The sequence below is a fragment of the Xiphophorus couchianus genome, chromosome 5, assembly GCF_001444195.1.
Source record: "Xiphophorus couchianus chromosome 5, X_couchianus-1.0, whole genome shotgun sequence".
In the NCBI taxonomy this organism is placed as follows: Eukaryota; Metazoa; Chordata; class Actinopteri; order Cyprinodontiformes; family Poeciliidae; genus Xiphophorus; species Xiphophorus couchianus.
Genome location: NC_040232.1, coordinates 18,994,967 through 19,019,242, shown reverse-complemented (window position 1 = coordinate 19,019,242; position 24,276 = coordinate 18,994,967). Strand labels below are relative to the sequence as shown.

At 35.7% G+C, this 24,276-nt stretch overlaps 1 protein-coding gene across 2 annotated transcripts; it reads left to right on the top strand.

Moving 5' to 3' along the window:
- Positions 1-1,510: 1,510 nt before the first annotated feature.
- On the top strand, positions 1,511-23,537 carry cabp2a (calcium binding protein 2a). Of its 2 annotated transcripts, none has more exons than XM_028017497.1 (7): positions 1,511-2,788; positions 3,001-3,183; positions 21,057-21,087; positions 21,412-21,546; positions 21,746-21,855; positions 21,935-22,082; positions 23,303-23,537. In XM_028017497.1, exons 1-7 carry the CDS (start codon positions 2,729-2,731, stop codon positions 23,326-23,328), a joined length of 693 nt encoding a protein of 230 aa, XP_027873298.1. In that variant the 5' UTR covers positions 1,511-2,728; the 3' UTR covers positions 23,329-23,537. The 2 variants fall into 2 exon arrangements, with proteins under 2 accessions (XP_027873298.1, XP_027873297.1); XM_028017496.1 differs by lacking the exons at positions 1,511-2,788; positions 3,001-3,183 and adding exons at positions 15,395-16,494; positions 18,173-18,406.
- Positions 23,538-24,276: the final 739 nt, after the last annotated feature.

The following is a 24,276-nucleotide window of genomic DNA, read 5'->3' as shown; positions in this document are numbered from 1 at the left end:
GTTACATATTGGTAAGACTTGTTTCTGTTTTGCTTATATTGTAGGATTATAATAAATGTTCAAAGTGATTACAAATGCTTATAATGACACACCCAGCTATTGTACCGTGCGTGTTTGGAACGGTTGAATTTGACACATTTTTTCCCATGGAAAGAGATTTCTTTCTTTTAGCCGAGCCGTTTCTTGTGTGCATTTTTAATGTGGCCTCTAAAGCCAGATCGTTCACAATTCTTTAAAAATTATAATAGAATGTACATTATGACACATCAGTGTATGTCAACAGGACATCTTTACACTCATGCACAGATATCCTGGGGAGCAGTTTGATATATAAATCAGTACTTGGACTATTATACATTATTATTATACTATTATTATACATATGAACTTTTAGAATATGGAAGAACCTCAGTGCTCGTTCTGTTGAACCTCAGTGCAGCATTTAACTCTGTTGAACATGAAACTGATGCAACAGGAGAGCTGGGTGGACTCTATGGTACTTGATTGGTTTGAATCCTATTTAAGAAACAGGACCTTTGTTGTGTCGCTAGGTAACTTCTCATTGGAGGAAGAAATCACCTGTGAGTTTCAATCCTGGGGCATCTTCTATTAAATGTCTATTCTCCTGTTAGCTCATATTATAATAAATAATAAAAGTAGATACCATAGCTAAATAGATGATACACAGCTCTACATTACGATGTCACAAGGTCCAATTATCTATCCAAGCACTGATTATTAGATCAAATCAGTTCATGGATGTACAATAACTTTCTCCAGCTGAACAGAAACAAAATTGAAGTTATTATCTGTGCTTCTTTTTCTGTTTGTTGCTTGTTTGTTCACTGTCTTATGTTTTTATCATGTGAAGCACATTGAACTGCCTTGTTGCTAAAATATACTATACAAATAAACTTCATTTGACTTGACTTACATCAAGTAAACATCAAGTTTGCAACCTGTACTTTCAGGACTTTTTAACCTGAACATCCCATCTGAGTTGGAAAATAGACCATCTTACATGCTCCCCCTAATTCTGACACTCCCTGCGGCAACACTTGAAACTATCGCACGTAACAGCTCTCTAAGATTTTTTAAATCTTTTAAAAGCTGTTCTGACAAACTGCCAACAAGCCACTCCCCTCTGCCGAACCCATCTGCTGCATCTTTCTTCTCTGCTGGAGTGATGAGAACCAGGTGGATTCAATCTCCTACCAATCAGAGTGTAGGTACTTAAAGGGTGACTGACCTGTCACTCCTGGTTTTGAAGTGCCACAGCATGAAAGCAAACAATCCTGGTAGCACGTAAATTGAAACTGTGCAAAGGTTTCTAAAAAAAAAAAAAAAACTGTGAAGGACAGCCGGTAAGCTTGCAATACTGTTGCTCATAAACATGGACTTGGATTGATTGTTTGAGAGTTAATATTATTGAAAAGTAAAAAAAGAAAAGAAAAAAGACAATACACTCAGGGTTTATTGGTTGAAGTAGAAAGTGAAAAAAAATGTTGGTTAGGATGTTTGACTATGAAATTAAATGTTGTTAAATATGCTAATTTATTTATTGGCGTTGAATTTTATTATAAAACATTTGCTATTTATTATACTTTAGGATTAAATGGTTTAAAGGGGTGGAAATGTATCTTGTTAATTTCACAATGTATTTATCTTGTTCATTTCAGATAGTAATAGATGTGTTTCTGTTTGTTTTGAGGTTTTTCACCTATGTGGTTGGACTACAAAAATTATGAAAATAAAGATGGTCTAACTAAAATGAAGACTCCGTGAGTGAAATCCAGTTATGTTCCACAGTAGAGACCTATCCTTTTCAAGTGGAGATCGCACAGTAAATTAAACCTAACAGAACTTGACAAAAGCACCTGCAAGTTTTGTTGCTTTTGAAATTCGTCTTGGCTGTATTTGTTATTAGTTGTATTGTATAGTTAGTTGCCTGCACCTTGAAAACTCTGGATCTCAACCAGCCTAACTTGGATTAATATAAATAATATAATGATCTTTATAAAAAGCTTTTTCTGCTATAAATTTCTACAATGGTAATAATTTTTTTCTCTGAGGAACGCAGCAGAAATGGAGCCCAGAAAGCCAGCGATAAAGCTTCTTGCAGTCAAGATATTTTATTGGTATTTATGTGTATGTAACGATTTAGCGCATGCATATGAAGAAACATCCCATATGGGGAAAATGATGAACAATGTGAAGCACTATAAATTGCAGAGGATTGAGGATAAGCCAACATTAGCATGAGAGCAGAAGGGTGAGTGCGGAAATAAATACAGGATTATCAAAGAACTCGCATACATGGGTGGAAAATAGTGGCAGGCTCATATCAGACACAATGTGAGGAGTGCCAGTGATACACCTCTGCTAAATATATAACTGAATATTTAGATCTATTTTCTATATAGGGTCAATTAAAGAACATTTCCCACTGATATGCTTCGTTGTGAATGAAAATGTGCACAATCTGGAGAATGAATAAAATCCGGTCAATTCAGAATAAAGTGAGTGATGGATGTAAATAAAAGAGGAGGGGTAAAGCATGGAGAGTGTAGGGGATGAGAGGAGGAGCAAAGGCAGCGGGGGGATATACCTCAGATTATGATTTGGTGTCAGATGCTGTAGTGACAGATAAAGAGGAGGACAGAACGAGAGACCGAGGCGCAGGGAGAGCAAAATAAAGACGTCTCTGTGGTTCAGCTGGACTGCAAAAATGACTGAGATGAAAAGGGTACAGTCGATGGACGTGCAGGAGGGGAAGCTAATAAAGAAGGTCAGTGGATGTGGATCCAAATATATGACTGTAATGTGCAAAGTTCTGCCACTGATGCAGATACAAAGTCTATTCTATTTAATATAAGACAAAAAATCTATTTGAACATTTTCTTCCATTTTGTAAGATGGTGTCATTTTATGTTTTCGTCCTGTCTTTCTTTCGAGTGAATTTTGCTACGCTTGGTTGACACCATTGATACTGCTCTCTAGGGTTCCATTAAGAAAAAGATTGAATCCTTCAGACGGTGGAGTTCAGCAAGCATAAAGAGGCCACCAAAGCCCAAAGCCAAGACCCTGAGTCTGTCCTCCCCTGATGGAGACCCTGAAGATCTCTGGTTGCCAGAAGGAGACAAGAGAAAGCTGCGCCCCATTGTGGCTTCCGTCTTTGGACAGGTAGGGCCATAAAATAGAAAATTGGGTCACTTCTGAGTTCATGAGCTGGTGTTTACATTGCTTGGCTGACATAAGCCGCTATCAGGCATGGACTGCTTTCAATTAATCAGATGGCAGCTGAGCATTTATATGTTACGTCTAAAAATGCACTCTGCATAGCAATTTGTGACTGTAATCTGACGAGGTCAGACATGGAAACACAGAAAATACACCTTCTTTTCAAGAATGAACGATTGCAGTCGCATTAACAGATAAGCCCTTTATTGGTTGGAATAATCTGCCTTCTCATCAGCTTTTGAAGGACTTCAACTGATTTGTTTTGTCAAATGAATGAATAGGTGCATTCCCTGTTCTTTCATCATCTGGTCTTTTTCCTATAATGTCTAAAAGCAACAATTGAGGTCTAAAAGCAACAATTGAGAGAAAACTTAAAGGAAACATGAGTTTTTCTCCTACAAAAGCCTTCATTCTCTAAGCTCCAATGTGTTGATGCTGCCATATGAATAAATCTATCAGAAGCAAGGCATAATATCAGCCCCAACAATATCAATGTGACTTTAATAGTCTTGTTTTGTTGAAGTCGTTTTTCGTGGCTGTATTTCAAATTTAAGATGAACAAAGATTGTCATTGGCCATGTATGTTCCATGCTGACATGATAACAGTTTTTGTGCTTTGGTGCTTCGGGGTGAAAACAGAAAATGTGTGTGACAGAAATTTTATTGGAAAAGTCAGCATGAACAAGTATCTTGTGTTGTTATTACAGTTTTAGTAAGTTCCAATGGTCTTCAAAAGTTTTGCAAAATGTCTGCATGAGGTCATATGGAGTTTGCCATGCCCTATCAGGGAAAGATTAATAATACCTAGATTTTAGGTTTCATCTTCTGTTTGTGTGCTTGTAGAAGAGTGTTATGTCTACATACTGATTTTATCCGCATGATTTGTTATGGGTTTGAGTAAAAGAGGTTGTACATAAACGCTTTATCACATCAAAACCCGATTTGTTAGAATACTATTTGTACTTGAATAATTCTTTCCATTGTTACATGTTTTAGGATAGTTAAAATTTGGATTTTTAAAAAGTAAAATTGAGCAAATATCTTCAAATCAGGAAAATCACCTAAATCACTTCTCATTTCATAAATTTTCCTGACTGGTTTTCTGATCATTTCTTTGTTGTTAATATATGTTTGTAAGGTTTTGCAAAATCCAATTAGTTTCTCTGTATTCATTATTGTTCTTATGGTTCATTCCTTTGTTTACTTTCTTACTTATCTGTTGTGTTATTCTGTCTGTGCATTTTGGTTTGCCCTCCTATTTTTGAATTAGGCTTTTCCCTTTGACCCATAGATCATTTTGTGTCTAGTTTAGCTCCCTGTGTGATACTTGTGCTTTTATTTCATCTTCATTCTCCTTGTTTACTCTCCTTGACAGCTATTCCACATTCCCGTGATTAAACTTATTTGGAGCCAAGATTGTTCTCTAGCCTTGCCTCAGTGCATCACCTCACTGGCTGCCATCATTCATTCTGTTGTGCTCCATGTTCCTCTCCCTGTGATTTATGTGCAAGTTCTCTCAGTTTATTTATTAATGAAGGCCTCCTCATTTCCACCACTGCCAGCCTTGGGATTGGGTCCTTTACAAACCCCATAATGCAATTCCCTTTAACGGGGAACATTTCAGGGTTGACCTGCAGGAAACTACCACATCACTGCTTTTATTTTGTCTTGGTAAACATCGTCCTTTTGAAACCAGAATGGGAAACCAGAATGGGTTATTTATAGCTGCAAGCAGACACCCAGTGTGTGCAGCATCAAGTAGGCGATTCAAATTATTTGATTTGACCTTCCCTTGACAACATCTCTGAATCTGATTATGGTGTTTCAGCTAATATCCTTCCACTCAGACAAGAAAAATCCATGGGTCTTTGGAGAAACGGGTTTTATACAGGTGTTGATCCATTTATTCATTCATAACCTATAAAAAACAAGGGATGAATGAATCCTGGTTGCAGGCTAGGTAGAGAGATGTTGCTGATCAAGATGCCATTGTATTTTCTTAGAAAAGTCCACCTTCTCTCTGAATGTCAAGCGATGGAACTGGTGCTTTTCCCTCTTTAGAAATGAAGGAAGGTTATACTTCGATTGAATTGACAAGATCCAGAAAGCAGAAACACAAGTTTATTATATTATATGGTTTGGATATATGAAATGACAAAAATATACTTAATACTTGCTGTCTATTCATCTTTTTAAGTGACCCTTTTTGCACAATGTGTTTCTGACTGATATGCTTCAAAAGTAATTTCTAAGATATTGCTTTCAGTGAGAATCTCTTGCCAGTAAACACTTCGCAACCTGAACAGTCAGAAACTTTACTGCAAACACAAAATAAGCATTTTTGAACAACAATCTTTTTTTTCTTACAACACACAAAACATTGACTGCAAATGAATGCATGTTGTTCCTTTATCCTTATTTTTATTTCCTCTAAAGTTTATATATTTGTACTTTAGGTCTATATGCTGTGAGTGCTTTAAAATCAACATCAAATTCCTTGTTCATTTGCACATTCTTGGCTAATAATGCTTATTCAGAATCTGATATGTGGTTTCAGCGTCATATTGCAAAGATATTTCTCTACAGTGCACAGTCATATGTGCTGACTATTTGCAGCAAGGCTAAATTGGCAGCTATAAGTCACAATGTTTAGTACATGCAGGGTTACTTCTAAGGCCAATAAACTCATCATTGCTGATGTGCTTATAGCAGAGCTGCTTAAGTTCAGTTCTCAAGCGCAACCTTTAGATTCATTCTTTCTCTAACACACTTGAACCAAATAAATGTGCTGTCTCTGCAGAGCTGATGCTGATGGCCAAAAATAGTTGGGTGTCATTTGAATAAACTCAACTTTTCCAAACAAAGATAAAGGAAATCCAAATAATCCCTGAAAGTGTAGTGATATCTTTGATGTGCTTTTCATTTCATCTGGCCAGATGGGATTTTTGTCCCAGCAGACAGCATAGCAGCAAGACCAACAACAGTAATTATAAAAGGAGACTTTATCCAAAGTCTCATAGAAAACGTAAAATATTTTTGTGTTTCTATATCTAGCTCTCATTTTGTATTCTGATTTGCCATCCATAGCAACAGCAACAGATGGACTGAATAATGAGAAACAGAATAAAGAAGGTTGGGTCGGGATGAGGGATTGATGGCTGAGTGTCGTAAAGAAACATAGAAGAGACTGATTGTGATGTACAGGGAGATTAGAGCTTAGAGGAGAGTTTACTTCTACTGCAGAGAATAGAGTTGAACTTTCAGGAACAAGATGAGTTTTTTTTAGTACAATCTGACCTCTGAAAGGCTGGCGGGTTTTTTTTTGTTTTTTTGTTTTTTTGCCCAAATGCAGAACATAGGATTTAATCCTTGTTGGAAGTTTTATGTTGGAGCTGCTCTGAAATATCCTGATCCTTGTTAGATACAAGCCAGCTAAACACAAAGTGTCAGCAAACAATATGGCAGAACATTTCTTCTACCTCTGTATTCTACTGTAGAGTTAAAATCAGATATTTATGTACACTATGTAAACATTTTGATGACCAAATTTACTCACTGTCTGACACTAAATCCATTTATGTTTCTTGTTTTAGTCCAGCAAGATTCTTTCTGTTCACTAAAAGTTAAAGATCTTTAAGGTTAATTAATTTATGAATGTAGAGGCACTTTGGAAGTGTTGTGCCAAGTTCTGTTGATCAATAGATTAAGGAAAGAAAAAAAACAAAATGTGATAGATAAATATATGAAGCCACTAGACAAGAATTTGGAATGTGAACACACATTTAAAAACAAATATTGGGTAAATGTAACAGGTAGTTTATTGCAAATATTGTACAGCTTTGTGCCTTTCCAATTTTGATAGATAGTAATGCATCATACATAAGTTAGAATAAAGTTATTGTTGAATATGTTTAGTAATTTTGTTCACCACCAGCTGGCTGTGGCAGAGAAGGAACTTTAAAAGAAAGCATTTTATGTGAGTGATGTTGCTGTCTGCTCTGCTGTGTCTCAGATTGTAAGAACATTGTGTGTCTGAGTAGCAAGTGCTGACTTATTATTGTTTAATCTTTCTTAAAATTCAGATGTCCTATCCAAAACATAAACTTTGGTGCCAACTAGGACCACAAGCAGTATGTCCCTCAAAATTTTAAGTCCTTTCACAAAATATAGTATTTAAATTATCTGTTTTTTATGTCACCTTTTTCCTGAGAGACTTTTTAACCCCTTTTGCTCCATAAATTGTCCTTATTTAGGTTATGTCCATCTCTTACAAGGAACAAATGCCAGGATTTTCAAGAGGTTTTTTTTCCTGGGTTGATTGATTTGCACATTTCACACCAAAGCATGTTAATCTGTAACACAGAGAATCATCTCCTTCCTGAACGGAGATGGCTGGACGACCTCATGTTTGTGATACAATGAATAGTTTGAATACATGAATTTGGCATCTTCAAGTATCTGGTGTTTGCATCCAAACATGAACCAGACTTATGGAGGATCAACATTCTTCCTTATATCTAGAGCGATTTCTCTTAAAAGTTCCCGGTTTTCCCAGAAGAAAGTGCTGTTTCTTTAATATCCACAGATGTTCCTCCATTTAACCCAAATGTTGTGAATCCACCTATCAGAAGATCCCAAAGTCATGACATCATCATGTGGGCTTTTCCATATGATGCTTAATGGTGTAGTAGTTCTTTTTTCTAATCAATTTTTACATTTTAATAATAAAGCCACAGAAACCATTTAGGAAATTTAAATAATCATAGCAGACCTATTAACATTTCAGTGTTTGATTTAATGTCAAATTAGGCACGAGTCTATTGATATAGTTGATACAACTATCTGATTTCAACTGTCATGTAGTTATCAATGGGTAAAGTAATGACAAAGGAGAACAAAGTGCCAAAAAAAATCTATTAGTTAACATAATGCAGGGGTCTCCAGATCTAGGCAGTGAGGGCCAGAGTCCTGTAACATTTAGATGTTTATCTGCTTCAACACACCTGAGTCAAATAATCAGATCATTAGCAAGACCCTGGGAAACCTGACGCAACGCTCAAGAGGTGATTCTTGAGCGTTGTGTTATTTTATGTGTTGGACCAGTGACACGTTTAAAAGTTGCCTGACACCGGCACCTCAAGGCCTGGATTTGAAGTCCCCTGATCTAGTATATTCAGTCCAAATGTCTCTTTCCATTTGGACTGCAATAAAAAGATTCTGATAGTGTGGAAATTCTCAGCTAAAACAATGCCAACATAAAATAGAACCATATACTTAACTTTGATTTGACAACTCAGTGTTAAAAATAAAGGGGAGAACTCAACAAAAGTAAAATGTTACCATAAAAGAAAAATTATTTATGTGTGGAAACATGTTTTGCTCAGTAGGCTTAGCAATTAACATACCAGCTTTTAATGTTGGCGTTGCTGTGGTTGTTGTTGAAAACGCAGACAATACAAAGAGGACACGAGTACAAAAACAAGAACAGATTTTGTGGACAGATTTAAAAGTGGGTTAGTTGATGGACCATTATAACTGTGACACTGTGCAGCAACAGTTGGACTCTACGCTCATGGATATAGAGATAAAGAACATTCAGTTCTGACTTCTCTGTGACATTTTGCCTACATTTATCCCCTGGTGGCATTGTTTGAACAGAATCGTTAATCCATAGGACCTCCAGGACCTTAAAAAGGGAATTCACATATAACTTTTACGTCACATGGAAAAGCATCAGAGAAAATCTGAACAGGTGCAAATGGCATTATCCTCCTTCAGTAGCGAGTAGGTGTTTGAGAATGAGAGCGGGGAATGTGGGACATTTAGCACAGCCTTGTCTGGTGGCAGGCTGAAAAATGTATGTCAGGTCTTTTAATGACTGCACCAGGACCTTTTTCTTCTTATGGCCTCCTGTTGTTCCCATACAAATTATATGATGGTTTCTTTGTTCTTGTTCATTTAATAGCAGTTCATATATTGTACAGTATTTAAATTATTATTTTACATTCTTTCTCTGTTTTCAATTAAAAAATGGGTATTTAATATGATATTTATATCTAAAATAAGAAACCACAATAGTAAAAACAATTGTTAAAACAAAATTAATCTGAAGGGAATGCAAAAATTGCGGTGGAAACTTTTCTGTCTATTGGAAAAATGACAAAGAATCCTATTTAATTGCCTAAAATAAATACTGTAGTTGTGAACAGCTTTCTAATTAACCACTTCTGTGTTTACATTACTTTATTGTAGGGGTTTCCAAGAATGCAACCAGGGGGCCATTTTTGACTCTGACTGATTTTGTGCAACCCTGGGCTAAATAAATAAACCTGATTAACCAACTCAGATGGTTGATTGAGACACACAGGACAAAAGAAAATGGTGCATAGTTTTTTTTGTTGTTTGTTTCTTTTACTGATCTTAAAATGAAAAATGAATGGTGTAACACGGTTTTCATCTTTTATCAGTTGTTTTTTTCTACAAATATGTAGTGACTTTTGCTAAATTTATTGAACTTGGTTACAGAAAGCAAGAATGCTCCATGTTGCAGAAAATACAAAAAAATTGTTTATATCTTCAATGATTTACAGTAAACTGTTAAACAGAAATCAAAAGTTTGAAGTATGGAAATTAGAATATGTAAAGCAAAAGCTTTTCTTTTAACTGTCAATCATGATGTTGCACAATCTCTGCACCGATGCAATAAACTCTGTCAGCAAAAAAGCTGCAAACTTATGTCACAGCTATTCCAAAATTAGCTATAAAGTCTGCCCAAACTTTAAAATCTCTAGATTAGAATTTAATTTCTATTTTGTTTGGTGTTGGGAGGAATTAAATAACTTTTTTCCTACAATAATTGAATTCAAAACTTTGTTTAAGTTGAGTAAAATACCCAAAGTGGCCTTTAGCTTTAACAACAAGCATTTCCGTCTAATGTATTTTATGTTTTATCTTGAGAACAAAAAACAAAATTGACTTTGAAATGGGTTTAGTAGCTAATATCTAGCTTGTTCATATGGAGTCCAGGGATTTCTGAAGCTTATCTACTAAAAACACCTTCTATCATACAGCTAAAACACATCTTTGAAAAGTTATTTAGGGGGTTATGACATTCAGAAGTAGTCAAAAGGACTTTAAAGTGTGTCACAGTATTTTACTTATCTTAAAAAGACAGAAGTTATTGCAAAGGATAGTTTCAGTAAATGTATACTGCGTGTTTTTGACTCTGTAAAAATCAAAGGAAAATAATCATCACTATCAGGACTGTAATAATAGTGTTAAAAACCTATTTATAACTAAATAATGTGAAAGATTTACTAATGTTTGAGAAATGCTCTGCCAAAGAAAGAAACTTATCCCAAATGTCAGCACATCTAAGCAGGTATTTTTGTCTTCTGTCTTTCTGTCTAATGAGTTATATCCTCCAAAATTATGGCATTTCATTGACCCTTATCAAAAGATCCATTATTTTTAGTTAGTTTGATTGAGCTGGTAAAAATCTGTTTATATATGCTCCCTACTGATCATGACATTCTTATGATCATGAATTGCTAACAGGAGCTGCTATCTTAGAAAACTTAAAGTGGAAATCTTATCTTCTGCTTCAATAAAATATTAAATACTTAAAATTCAGAGGAAATTCACAGAAGGGTCAAGAGAGCGTGCAAATAATACACTGAAATAAAAGCAGATTATTATGTTCTGTGTGATTGTCTCTGAGAATGCTTTCTCTTTTATTCCGTGGGTGATACCCATGTATCACAAGTGGTTGATGGAGACTAGCTTTAGAGTTTGGCAAAGCAGGTAGCTGTTCCTCATCCATGATATTGTTGGTCCTGGATAGATTTAGATGAATGGCGAATAGGCAAAAGGTAAATAAAGCAATGGGATATTTTTGCTGCAAGCAATGTTTGGTTTTCTCCTCTTGGATAAATTCTCTTATGTTCCAAAGGAGGTGGGGGAAAATGAATGTAATAAGGCTTCGTTCAGTTCTGCTGTTGCAGATTTGGCTTTTAAAATCAGTGGTCTTAAAGTCATTGGAGAAAGACTTTCGGTAGGCATCATACATGGAACATCCCAGTCTTTTTTTCTGTTTAAGAAAGTGGGCTGCCATTCTAGACTGAGGATGTTTTTAGGAGCTCTTTGAGGATCAAACACATCATATGTGGAGGAGGCAGAATCTGACTACACAGAGTAAAACATATAAACATAAAACACAATGGTGTAAGATCATAGTGTAGCAGGGCACCCTATGAGATACTCTAGACTCTAAATATTGTTGAGCTGTCATGAGTGACACGCTTTTCCAGTTTTTGAAGAACTCGGCCAACACCTGTGGAATGCTAAATTAAAATTAATGCAGATTTTTTTCAAAAAGTGAATCCGAGAGTGTGTATCCCCATCGGACTGCTAAGGGGTTTGTTGGAGTTTGTATGTTATAATATATTAGGGGGCACCTGGCTAGACCCCCAGATTTAATTGGATTTTCTTCTGGATCAGTGAGAGACAATTTATGGAAAAGTAGAGTAATGACAATGTTCTGGACAACACATGTTAGCTACTATTATATAGATGCCACACCTTTATGTTTAGTTGCTTTATAAAGTTACACAATTAACCTTATAACTGGGTGATTTATTAACTATTCTACAAATGTGTGTTAATGTGTCAGTGTGCAGATACACAGACAGATGATATCAGTCACAATGTTTGACCTCAGCCACAGTGCAGCTACTAGCATTTGGTGTCATGTAAATCCCCACTCTTGGAAATTGTCCACATTGTTTTTCAGCACCTCAGTATTAGATTTTCCTGTTAGAAAATCTTCTGACCATGTTTTTTGGGTATCTGCTTTGCTCTCTGTTGTTGAGGGATGAAGCGCAAACTGTCACCCAGCTGCTATGGTTGGGGTTTAATGACTGAGAGACACGATGTTAACTAGACTGGCAAATTAGACAAGTTTTTTTTTTTTTTTTACATTCAGTAAAAAAAAAAAAAGCTGCATCATTTTTGTGATGCTTGAATCTGGGGCATTTTTTCATTACTTGCCCCCCAGTTTGATGTCAAATTCAGCTTTGTATGTGAACCCAGTCATGCTGTTTATAATTTTCACACAATTTTCTTCAAATCATCCAAAAATATTTATATAAAAAGAATAATATAATGTGTAACTAAAAAAAAAAGTTTAAAAATGTCTTAATATTAATCTATTATGGCAAAAAAGTTATCCATACCTATCTAACCCTATGTGAAAAATAACTAGGCCACATCAAAACATTAATTTTGATTTCTTTGAATTGTTCAGGTGTAAATTTCCTGGTCTGCTATGAAATATTGCTCCACATAACTCAAGAGGACTTTAAGTTAAGATCCCCTAGTAAAAATGTTATAAAATACTTCATCAGGGTTTTTCAGTAGAGGGCATAACTCATGGTCAATTACAGCAAGCAGTCAGGTGTTGAAGCAGAAAGCAGCCCCTGACTATGGCACTACACTGTGAGTTGTTTTCTTGAGGATGTCGCCAGGAAATTGGTGTGCAGGTTTATATACCACTGCTCAAAAAAATAAAGGGAACACTTAAACAGGTGTTTAACACTTAAAGTGTTCCCTTTATTAAACACCTGTTTAAAGGGAACACTTAAAGTGTTCCCTTTATTTTTTTGAGCAGTATATATATATATATATATATATATATATATATATATATATAATTTTTCTCCACTAAAAAATATGCTATCTGTGTGGAATTATGTATATGACCATAAAAAATATTAAATACTTTATTGCTTAGAGACTAAAATAAATATAAATATAACATAACTATACTTATGACATGCTTAACCTCACACTCACAGTTACAATGCTAATCCTTTTTGTTTTTCACTTCTGCTTATTGTCCCAAACAGAAAATGTAGCAGCAACATTTCAAATGCTTCCTCTTTGGTGTGTTGTGGAGGAAGGTATGATGCTGACGCTTAGTGGCCACTTATGAGTATTACAACTCTTAAACTGTTTCTCCATCATTGTCATCAACCTGCTGGTGAAACAGTGACAATGTAAATTGTTCAAAAGTTCATAAATAAATATAAATATATGCAGCTTCTTATTTAAATCAGAAACTGGGTGGAGATGAAGATTGGTCATCTCCACCAATCTTGAGAAACGTGATGATGGGCAATTATTGTGTGGATGGGATAAAGTCTAGCTCAGCTTTTATTCCCCCTCAAATTGAACTTTATTTTTTTATTTTATTTTTTAAACCACATACAGCTCATGGAAGTAAACAAAATGTTATACGTCCTTCTGCTCTTCAAGGTGCTTATAATATTTTAGTACAGTATCACAAATGTTGATGACAGCAATGGTTACAGTGCTATTGCTTCACAAAACATATAATCTACCTGAATAATCATAATTATTTAGAAAAAATACAAAGGATGAACATACAAAATGTAATAGAAGGAGTAGACAATAAATATATGGTGCTTGCCAAAGAAAAGAGTGAGCATGAGAGCGCTGAAGACTAGATTTTGAAAAGGACAAAAAAAAGTGTAATTTCTCCTAAACCGTCCAGCGAGGATTAGAGCTGCAGCCTTATTCATGTGTTAATCTCTGGCAAGCAAACAGCACAGCATGAGTTGTGCTAAAACAGACACCCACACAAACACACACAACACTGGATTAAAAGCTCTTACTATTGGTAGATGGGGATTAAAAAAGAACTATAAATATTGGATATCTGAAGATCAATTTTTATATAGTTACCATCATCAGGACTGATTGAGAAAAAAGAAACAAACATCCCTTTTGTTTGCAGAATAAGATGAAGGATGAAGACACCTAGAAATAAAGAAAAAGAGTGAAAGTTTTTGACATGAACACAAATGTAAATATTGGCAATATTTTTCACACAGAGACCAAAGATGTATTCACATGAATTCCTTGAAATACTTTAATAAAGACACACATATGATCAAAAGCAGATCTAGAAAATTCTCCTCTCACTCATAAATCACGGTGAGGTTTAGTGGCTGATAACTGGACAGAAACCAAAATGGATCCGACATCAATAAAGCAACTAACTACAGAGATGGCACTTTAACTGTCATACTGTAGGTGAAAATGTTGTTTACCTGTCTGGTTAAGATGATCCATGCTTGTATTACAAATGCACCAGATGGTGGTGCTGTTGATGGCAGTAGCAACTACCGGAGACTTCACAAAATAAACAAACGGGATGGGAATTAGGCAGCAGCTGTTGGAGAGGGGAGAAATTCTGGTTCACTCTACCTGAAGGTTTCCAAAAATCAACTTGTAACAGATTTTGAATCCTTATAGAAGTGTTTAACTTTTTCACATCATTTAACATTACAACTCTTTACTTTTTTTAAATTATTGTTAGGATTTAATGTGGTAGATCAACACAAAGTAGCACATAACCGTAAAGTGCAAGAACAAGGACAAATGTTTTTCAATTATTTTCAAGACATTGCTGAAAGTGGGACTTCTTCTTGGTCCTTTTGGGTCATTATATCACAGAGCTACCTTTTATTGGTCTTACGATGCATGTCTGTATCAGCTTTGTACAAACTATAATATTCAGCCACACCTTTTTGCAAAAATACACCAAACTCAGTCATGTTCAGTTTCATCAGCAGTCAGGCTTTTTTGCCATGTATAGTGGGAAGGTCACCAGATTTTCCAACCAGAGCTGAGGATTTCTGAAGCTCCTCCAGGATTATCATGGATCTTCTCCTTGATGAGATGCTTTCCTGACCTGCTTATGTGAATATCCACTTTTACCTCACCTGTCTGCTGTGTTCCTTGGTCTTTACGATGCTGTTTATTCATGTTTCTTGAAAAAACTCTGAGGCCTTCACAGAGCTGCGGTACTCATAATGCCATCAACAAGCTGGTGGACTCTATGTATTAATCAAGTTGCTTCAAAATGCAATTATCATTGGACTCTATTTGAGAGGCTCCAGGTGTGGAAATCCATGACATGCCCTTCTGGGTTTTTTTTATTTGTTTGTTTGTTTTTTATTTTTTCATTTTTGTTAGTTTTCTAAACATTAAATATATATATATATATATATATATCACTTTTTTAAAACCTTTAGAATCATGCAATATTTTGTATTAGGCTAGTAACAGAAAATCCCAATAGATTCATTTAAAGTTCAGGTTATAACCAGAGAAATATGGGAATATTTTTGCAGGTCACCATATTCAGCTATTCTACCTTTTGCCTAATTCAATTAATCCATTAATAAGTTTATTAAGTAAGAAAGGATGTCATTATGATTTTTATTTCCAAAACATCATCTTGAATAATCTTCTAGATTGTATATATCTCAGACATTTCTTCAGTATATGTTAGAGATTGACAATATCTCAAACACATATTTCTTCTATTCGCAACCCCATCACTCCCATCGCCTGACAGCATAGCTCTTTTCCTCTAATCTGAAATTCCAGGGATTAAACGGGCGGCCAACTCTCCATCCATAATTCCTCCATCTCCTCCCCCTTTTTCTCCTGCAGATTTACACATACACTAATTCAAACACACACACCCTTAGAGTTCTGCCAGACTAGTCATTTTTAGAGCATAAATATGATGTTGGAGAGGTAGTGAGGGGACGATGGATGAGATGAATTAGATTTAGTTGAACCGAATTCAAGAAATTATCTGTGAAGATAAACAAGAGCTTGTGTGAGTGTGTGTCTGTAAGAGAGGGAGAGAGAGAGAAAAATGGTCAAGTTCTGCAATCACAGCCAGAGTTTGGCAGGAGCAGCATGTTTCAGCCCAGATATGACCCAGTGTTCCTGACCCACCCCGTCAATCTCTCTCATCCTGCTTTCTATACCGTCACACCAAACGTTTTAAAGCTCAGGAGTTTAGGATTTAGCGTGGCATCGCACACCTGCTTTACGTCTCAGTGGACCAATAGGATCCGGGATACATGAACTGAGAGGAGTCGCCTTTAGTGACAGCAGTGTAGTCGGACACACTTTCTTTCCTCTTGAAAGGAGCTGCCCCCTCTCGACGTGGGATGCACTGGATCTAGCATGGATTTTCCACTTTTATGTGACTTTTGAGCAGCGGAGAGGGGTAAAGGAAAAAGAGAAGAAGAAGTCTTGGACAAGTGTTGCGACCACCAACGAAGAAAGGGTGGTGGTGTGAGGAGGCAGGTGGGGAGGGTGATGGGAAACGTCAACAAGACTTCTAACAAGGACAGTACCAGGAAAAAGGTAAGTATTCATTAGCATGAAATTAGATAAAGAAACAGTTTCACATTTTGTTAGATTTTGTGTCACAGACCAATACATAGCAGTGCACAATAGTGAGAGAAATCATGCATGGTTTTCAAGTTGTTGTTTTTTAAGTGAATATCTGCAAAATATAGTGGGTGTTTGTATCCAACTCCCTTGAGTTAGTACTTTTAAGAACCATCCTTTGGAGCTTTGCAGCTGCAAGTCTTTTGGATTGTTTCCCCTCCAGGATTCCACATCTACAGACTGAAAATTATTCTAGTCTTCCTTCTGGCATATTGATTTTAGATGAGTCATTTGACTTGGTCCTTCTAAAACACTGATTTTAACCAGGCCATCCTTTGTAACAACCATAATGTAGGTTTAGGGTCATTGACCTGTTTGAAGATGAACCTTTGAACCAGTTTCAAGTCATTTCCAACCTCTAGCATGTTTTCTTCCTGCACTGACCAGATTTCTTGTCTCTACAGAAGAAAGGCATGCCCACAACATAACTCCACCACCACCATGTGTCACAATGGAAATGGGATTTTCAGTGTGATCTGTACTGGTAGTTTTCCTCCTTATACATAATTTTCTATGTAGATGAAAAAGTTTTTTATTTGTATTTTTTTCATCTGATCAGGGCACTTTTTGGCTTAATTTCATTGTGTCCTTCCTTAACATATATCACTCTGAATCAGAACGTTGTAGTTACCATGGGCCTCTTGGTTTCTTCTTTCAAAAAGACCCTCCTTGTCTAGCTTCTCAGTTTACATCAAGAGTTATTTTTTGCTGGGAGTTGCAGTTTTATATTCCTTCCACTTTTGGATGATGGGTTGAATAGGGCTTTGTGAGATGTTCAAAGCTTAGAAAATTACTAATACTGTCTTTATATTGCTGTTTATCTTTTATTGTCTTTTACCAAACCTTGGAGACTTTCACAAAGCTGGTGGATTTATAGTGATTATATTACAAGCAGTTCAGTTGAGTTTATTATTTTAATGGTATAGTACATATTAATGAATATTTGCATGTAAATTTATAAGATTATAATTACGTGCCGAATTTACATCTGTAGTCCCACTGGCAGGTTGGTTAAAACAAAATACACAAAAATAATAATAACAGAAAAGAACAAACAAATATAGTTCCAATAATTTAAAGGTATTTGACAGACCATAGTCGTATTGACATTTTTGGCTTTCCAGGAGCCAGATTTTAAAATATTTTTTACAGGCACAGTAGTACAGATAGACTCTGTTTGCTGATTAGATGACTGAATGAAAGATATTGGTTGGTTATGGTTTTATTTATTTAGGGATATTAGAAAAGTGGAGTCTCCTAGTGTACAAAAATTGAAAACCATATATGATTTTACTTGTTCGAAATAAACAAAGATTTCATTCCATGTGCTATTTGTGTTGGTCTATCACACAAAATCCCAGTAAAATACATGGAAGTTTATTTTTTGTAAAAAATTGGCATGAATGACCCATTCTACTTGATTTACATACAAGACACTATATCAAATTAAGATTTAATAGACAAAGAAACTGACAATTTTAGTCATTTGCTGTCTTGTAGAATCCCCCAAAATTGTGAAAGTAAATAAATGACATCTTATGTTCTGTAGAGAATATCATAATGTTAATCCAACTGGTTCCTTTTGTCCAAGGAGGCTTCGTCCGTACAGCAAAGCGACACAGCGTTAGCCACGGCCATGCTAGGTTCCCTGGGTGGTGCGGGGGAGGTGGACACAGAGGAGGAGGAGGAGGAGGAGGAGGAAGGAGGGAGCAAGCGGGAATTTGATGACCCCCTGTGCACTCTGGTTAAGAACTGCAACATGCTGCACAACATAGTGGGGCCTGCTTGTATCTTCCTCAGACAGGGCTTCGCTCAAAGCCAACTTGTATGTATGACGCTCACCTACACAAGAGTTTACACCCACTCAGTCACAACTTTACAGCATCTCACTCTGATCCACTCTTTGACCCAACTATACTGGACAAGGTTGAGTCAATGCAATCTGCTGAGTCATCTTTACAATTAAAATCACCTTCATTACCCATCCATACCACTCCTATGTTCATGTTTGTGCAAAGCTGAGTATAAAAAATATTTTTTTGTTATGAAAGCATGAAAATCACTAGTAATGTCTCAGCTGTGTTTCATGTATGAGACATATGTAATTAAACATGGCTAGAAGTTTGGTACTGACTTAAATCTGATGGATGCCATACATATATAAAAGAAAGCAGAGCACGGCATTTAATGAAGCCCTTGACATTTCTCCCCTGAAGTGAGAAATATTGAAGGTGATCATATAGTTATTTTGCTGTGTTTCAAAGCCGACCTTGATGTTGTTTTGAGGAAACTGTCAACACTCTTGCATATTACAGCAATGACCCTTCACGCAGTTAAAATAGACATGTAACAATTGCAGCTGGTCTTCAAACAGCAGAATAATTATGTTAGCACATCGTAAAGTACATTTTTTAACTTCACACTGAACTTAACAAATGTTTAAAATGCAATTTAAACAAATCCAATTGTTTCTATTAGAAAAAATGTGTTAAACTCATTGTTCAATTGCATCACATGAAAAAGATGAATGCATTTTTCTGACCATTTCAAAATTTCTTAGCAATTTTAAGTAGCAGAAATGCCTGAATATCATGATTTGCACTTGCAAGGAGATACAGAATATGTAATTATTGGTATCCTTGGTAAAGTTGAGCAAAGGAACTGCAGAACATTTATTTTTTATTACACTAGCATAATGTCACAAATGCAAATTTTAGGAAACGCATTCCACTTCAAGAAAGTGTTATTCTTTATTAAATTTCTGGCACTATATTTATTTGACTTTAAAATACCTTAAATATATTTTTTTGTAATTTATTCTCCTTTTTTATGCATTTCAAAGTGGAAATGATCTTTTAATGAGTAATTGGTCACTCCTTATTGTCCTAGGGGTATGAATAGGAATTGACAAAAAGGCAATTTTCTCTAAAATACAAAAGACAAAAGAAAGTTTTATTTCAGTAAAAAATTCACAGCTATCTAAATTATTTCAGTACCACAGCTACTTGTGTAAACCTGCACATATCTACAGCCAGAGCAATAATTAAACACTTTTGAAACAACTTGAACTGTCACCATCAAAGCTGAATAAGGACTCAGGTTTATGTTGCCACTGCAATGAACAGGATGCTTAAATGAAGTAGGTAAAAATCTAAGAAACTCTGTAAACTGCAACAAAAACTTGGGTTCACCAAATCTAATGTCAACAATTTATTCTGGTGCTTTACCTCTTTACTTGTAGAGTCTGCTGTAAGATCTAGATGTGTGCTTAAAGAATGTGCATAAAATCCTTTGTGACAGATTTCAGCCATGTTAAGATTTACGACCAACTTTCTTAACAAATACATTTCAGCTGTTTTGCTACTAGTTCAGGACAGAAAGGACAGAATCTTATTTGAATCCATGGGAGAAAGAAAATAACGGAATCCCTAGATTGTTTATGAAAATCTTTTTAATATTTTCATAAAAATAAAATTGCGAACAGCATCTGCAAAACCTGCTGTTAACATTTTTCTTTTTCTTTCCACTCTTGTCATTTTGGTGCGTAAAGTGGGGTCTGACTTTAGCTTGACTGGTAAAGTTTCTGGGTTTTCTTCACAGTGTGAGAATTTGTTTCAGACGTGACCAGTGGAACAAGGCTAAAGGAGGCATGTTCCAAATATTATATCATCCATAAAGTCATTGCAAACAAGTGTCTAACATGTTCTTTTAGCCTTTTCAGGTATATCGATCTGAAAACAAAAGTCGACCGAGCAGCAGTTCAGCTGCAGATGAAAATAAGCTGCAGATAGGGAAATGATAAACCGATAAGCCTTCATGATTTGTAATACAATTTACAGCTGTAATCTCCCTGCTGCTGTAGTGTCCCCTGTTTTCTCTAATCCAAGCCTGTATTATTCCTGCTGCTGCTGATGTCATGACCTCGCAGAACAAGTAGTCAAGAGACTTATCCTGCCATAACCTTCAACTAAAGCCGGAAACCAAGGCAGTTGCAAGTGGAGCTGTTCTTTTGTCATCTGTCCAATATTTTTTGCCATTATTTAATGTTAATAAATAATGGCATTGTGTTTTACTCTGCAATAAAGTGGTTGAAAGGTCTGGATTTCACAGAGTTCCCTTTTATTTTGAAGTGCACACACAGAGGAAAAGCAAACTTTCTTCAGTTTTAATGCACTAAGAATGTCTGTTATACAATTCAGATACTTTACCTGGAGCATATTTATGACATACTTTCTCCGCAGCTGGACATAGAAAGTCTGTTTAGTCAGATCAAAAACCAAATAATCCTGTTATAGAGTTTCATCTCACACTGACAGACGGTGAAAGGAAAAAAATGTTTGAGAGAATCTGGAGAGGTGAAAGGGTAACATTAAAACAGTGCTGTCAGTGATGTGAATGTTGTATCAGAGAGTAATGTTAATGGACTCCTTTTCCTTTTGTTTTTCATTGTCTGTCTCCGACTCACACCAACACAGGACAGAGACCTACGACCAGAGGAAATGGAAGGTACTGAAATATCAACAATTCCACTGCCAACTGCTGAAGTCTGAACTTTATATTGCGCAACTTAAAATTATAACGTTACACCTACTGAGCTGAATGTGAACAATGTTTTATTTTAGCAAAATATCTCAGTTGCATAAATATTCACAAATTCACTTAGGTCCACCAATGTTAGCTTCTGAGAACAACGTGCTTCTGAGATCAGATACTTCAGTAAATGTCCTTTGCCATAATCTAAAAAAACTTTGTTTCACACTCCTTTACAGCAGCAATAAATCTTTTACTTAGCAATTTCCTCTTATCACTCAAATTGGTCTCTACCTGCAGAACTGCGTGAAGCCTTCAGAGAGTTTGACAAAGACAAAGATGGCTTCATCAGCTATAAGGACCTGGGAGAGTGCATGAGGACTATGGGATACATGCCGACTGAAATGGAGCTTATTGAGCTAAGCCAGCAGATCTGTGAGTCTTCAAAACACTAATGGAGTCAGTTTAAGATATTTCCCACAAACATTACAGTAAAGGTAAACAAAGTTAGACCCACTACCATGGAGCTGTTGCCAAAATTAGCAGAATTTCTCCTTCTATGATTTCATGTAAAACATCACAGAGTATGCTTTGTGCTAAAGAAAAGCAAGTAATATAATATTATATTTCACAGGCGGTGGCAGAGTGGACTTTGAGGACTTTGTGGAACTGATGGGCCCCAAAATGCTTGCTGAGACTGCAGACATGATTGGAGTAAAAGAGTTAAGAGATGCCTTCAGAGAGGTTAGCAGCATATTACTAAACATTAAAGCTTTTTTTTTTTAAATATAATTTTTAATTTCAAAACTATTTTACTTTTAAGTTTGACTCGGACGGTGATGGTCAGATTAGCCTTGGAGAATTAAAGGAAGCTATGAAGAAACTGATGGGAGAACAGCTGAACCACCGTGAGATTGATGAGATCCTGCGAGACGTAGACCTCAATGGAGACGGACAGGTGGACTTTGAAGGTAAGATATTATAAAGCTTAAACACTGCAGTGGACCCACGCCTATTTATAGTTCAGTATTCAGAGATACACCTATTCACAGATTTTTCTGTGACACCAAATTATTTCCAGAAAAACCCTTTTTGTGGATTTTCAATAGAAAAGGCAGCTTGAGAGGCTGAAATAACTGGGCACAATGCTACTAGACATGCTATTGGCTGGCATTTACAAAGCCGCCAATCTGGGAGGGCCGTTCATTTTTCTTGATACTGATTGGCTCTTTCCCAAAGAGTGGAAGTAGGGAAGACTGTGTAGATGTTGGCTTCTGCAGTGGTGCTTAGGCAGTTTTTACTGTTGATATGAATGAATATTAAGCTACAGCATGGGCGTAGGTTTGGGTATGGACGGTCGTGACATGTCACGACCAATATTCAAGGGATATAAAATAGTCCCGACCAAGTTTTGCCATATTAATTAAAAAAAAACACACATATGTATTCTTTAACAAAAACAAAATAAATAAACGAAAATCTACATTGATTAGTTTAGTAAGTTGTAAGGTCCCACCAAAACTTAGACCAAACCGACGCCCTTGAGCTACAGTATACCTTGGTACACAGTCACAGGCTATTTTGGACGGGATTCAAATATTTGCTGACTTTAGCTATTCATAGGCAGTTCATGTCATGCTAAGTCAAGCTATTAGCTTGACTTAGCTCATGTGATGTGATAGCTTATATCACACATGATCCACTTCAAAAACATCATTCACCATTCAGTCCAAGATGGTCAATTAGGAGGAAGGAAATTAACATGAGCGTTACATCACAAAAGTAATCACCTTCTCCCTGACACAGCAGAATTATGTGAATTATACATTCTTCATTCTAATATACATACACTATTGTGTGTACAATGAAGTATGTGCATCAGAATCTATCCATATACTGCGTTGAGAAGAAAAAACCTGATGTTCCACTAAGTTATTTTGATTTCTTCAGATTTGGACCCACATTAGATGTGTTTATTGACATGCAAGTACATATGAAAAGATATGTGGGGCATGAAATTAAATACTGTACGGGTGTGGATTTTAGAAGGCAAAGAGCAAGCAAAATTGTGAAAACCTTTTTCTGCTAATGTGAGCACACACCTCTGTGTTCTTGATCAGCTGAAGGTTTTCAGAGCATTGTTGACTCACTTTGATGAAATACAATAACAAAGTTTTTCACCTTTCCACAGAATTCGTGCGAATGATGTCTCGCTGAATCTCCTTCGAGTCTCGGTTTACTGAACTGAAACCAACATGAACCAGACTGCGAACTGTTAAGTCTTCTCATATGTACAAAAAAATTCTTGGTCTCTGTAATTTTTCACTTGCCTCTCAGGTAGACCCATTAGTTTATTTATCCATTGTAAAAATGTATTACAGTATGTGCGTAATAGCAGGTTATAGATTAATGACTCCAAGACTTGTTAAAAAAATAATAAAATGTGACATGTATTAAATAATTTTATGTAAATGTCTGACAATGTGACAACAAATCACATTGAAATTTTATTTAGACATATTAATATATTTTTCTGTTTATTTTTACAATTTGCCAGATGCAGTTGTGTACATTTTCAAATGAATATTTAACTTTATCCTCAAGGTAAATGTAACACTGAAATAAACATGAACATTTATTATTTAAATATTAATAAACATAACAACCTAATTATTGCCAGCCTGTTGTCTGCTTTCATCACTAGAAGAAAAATATTATTTTGTGAGAACAAGCAAACTAGCTTATATACAAATACCTCAATCAACAAATTCTTAGAAGGTTTGAAACATTTATAATATTTAGAATTATCTATCGCTGTGCTTCCATATAGCATAAAATCTGCACAACAGCCTGTAATATCATTTTGAAGTCAGTTTAGTAATACTAATTTGAGAATTTCTCATATTTGCCAAAAAGTCTGTAAAAATAATATATTTCTTCTAAACAATCTTACGAGTTTCTAAGTACATACTTTTGCAAATAATTATTTGGAGCGCCGTGGTGTCATCTGTTGTTTTCCGCTGGAACATTGCTTTAATATCAATAAGATACTGAAAAAGTAACTCCGTAAAATAGTACTTTTCAAAACGTTCTTTTAAAATAGTACAATTCTTTGCAGTTCCCTACAATTTCCCATTCTGACAAAAAACTCTTGCCGATAGAACT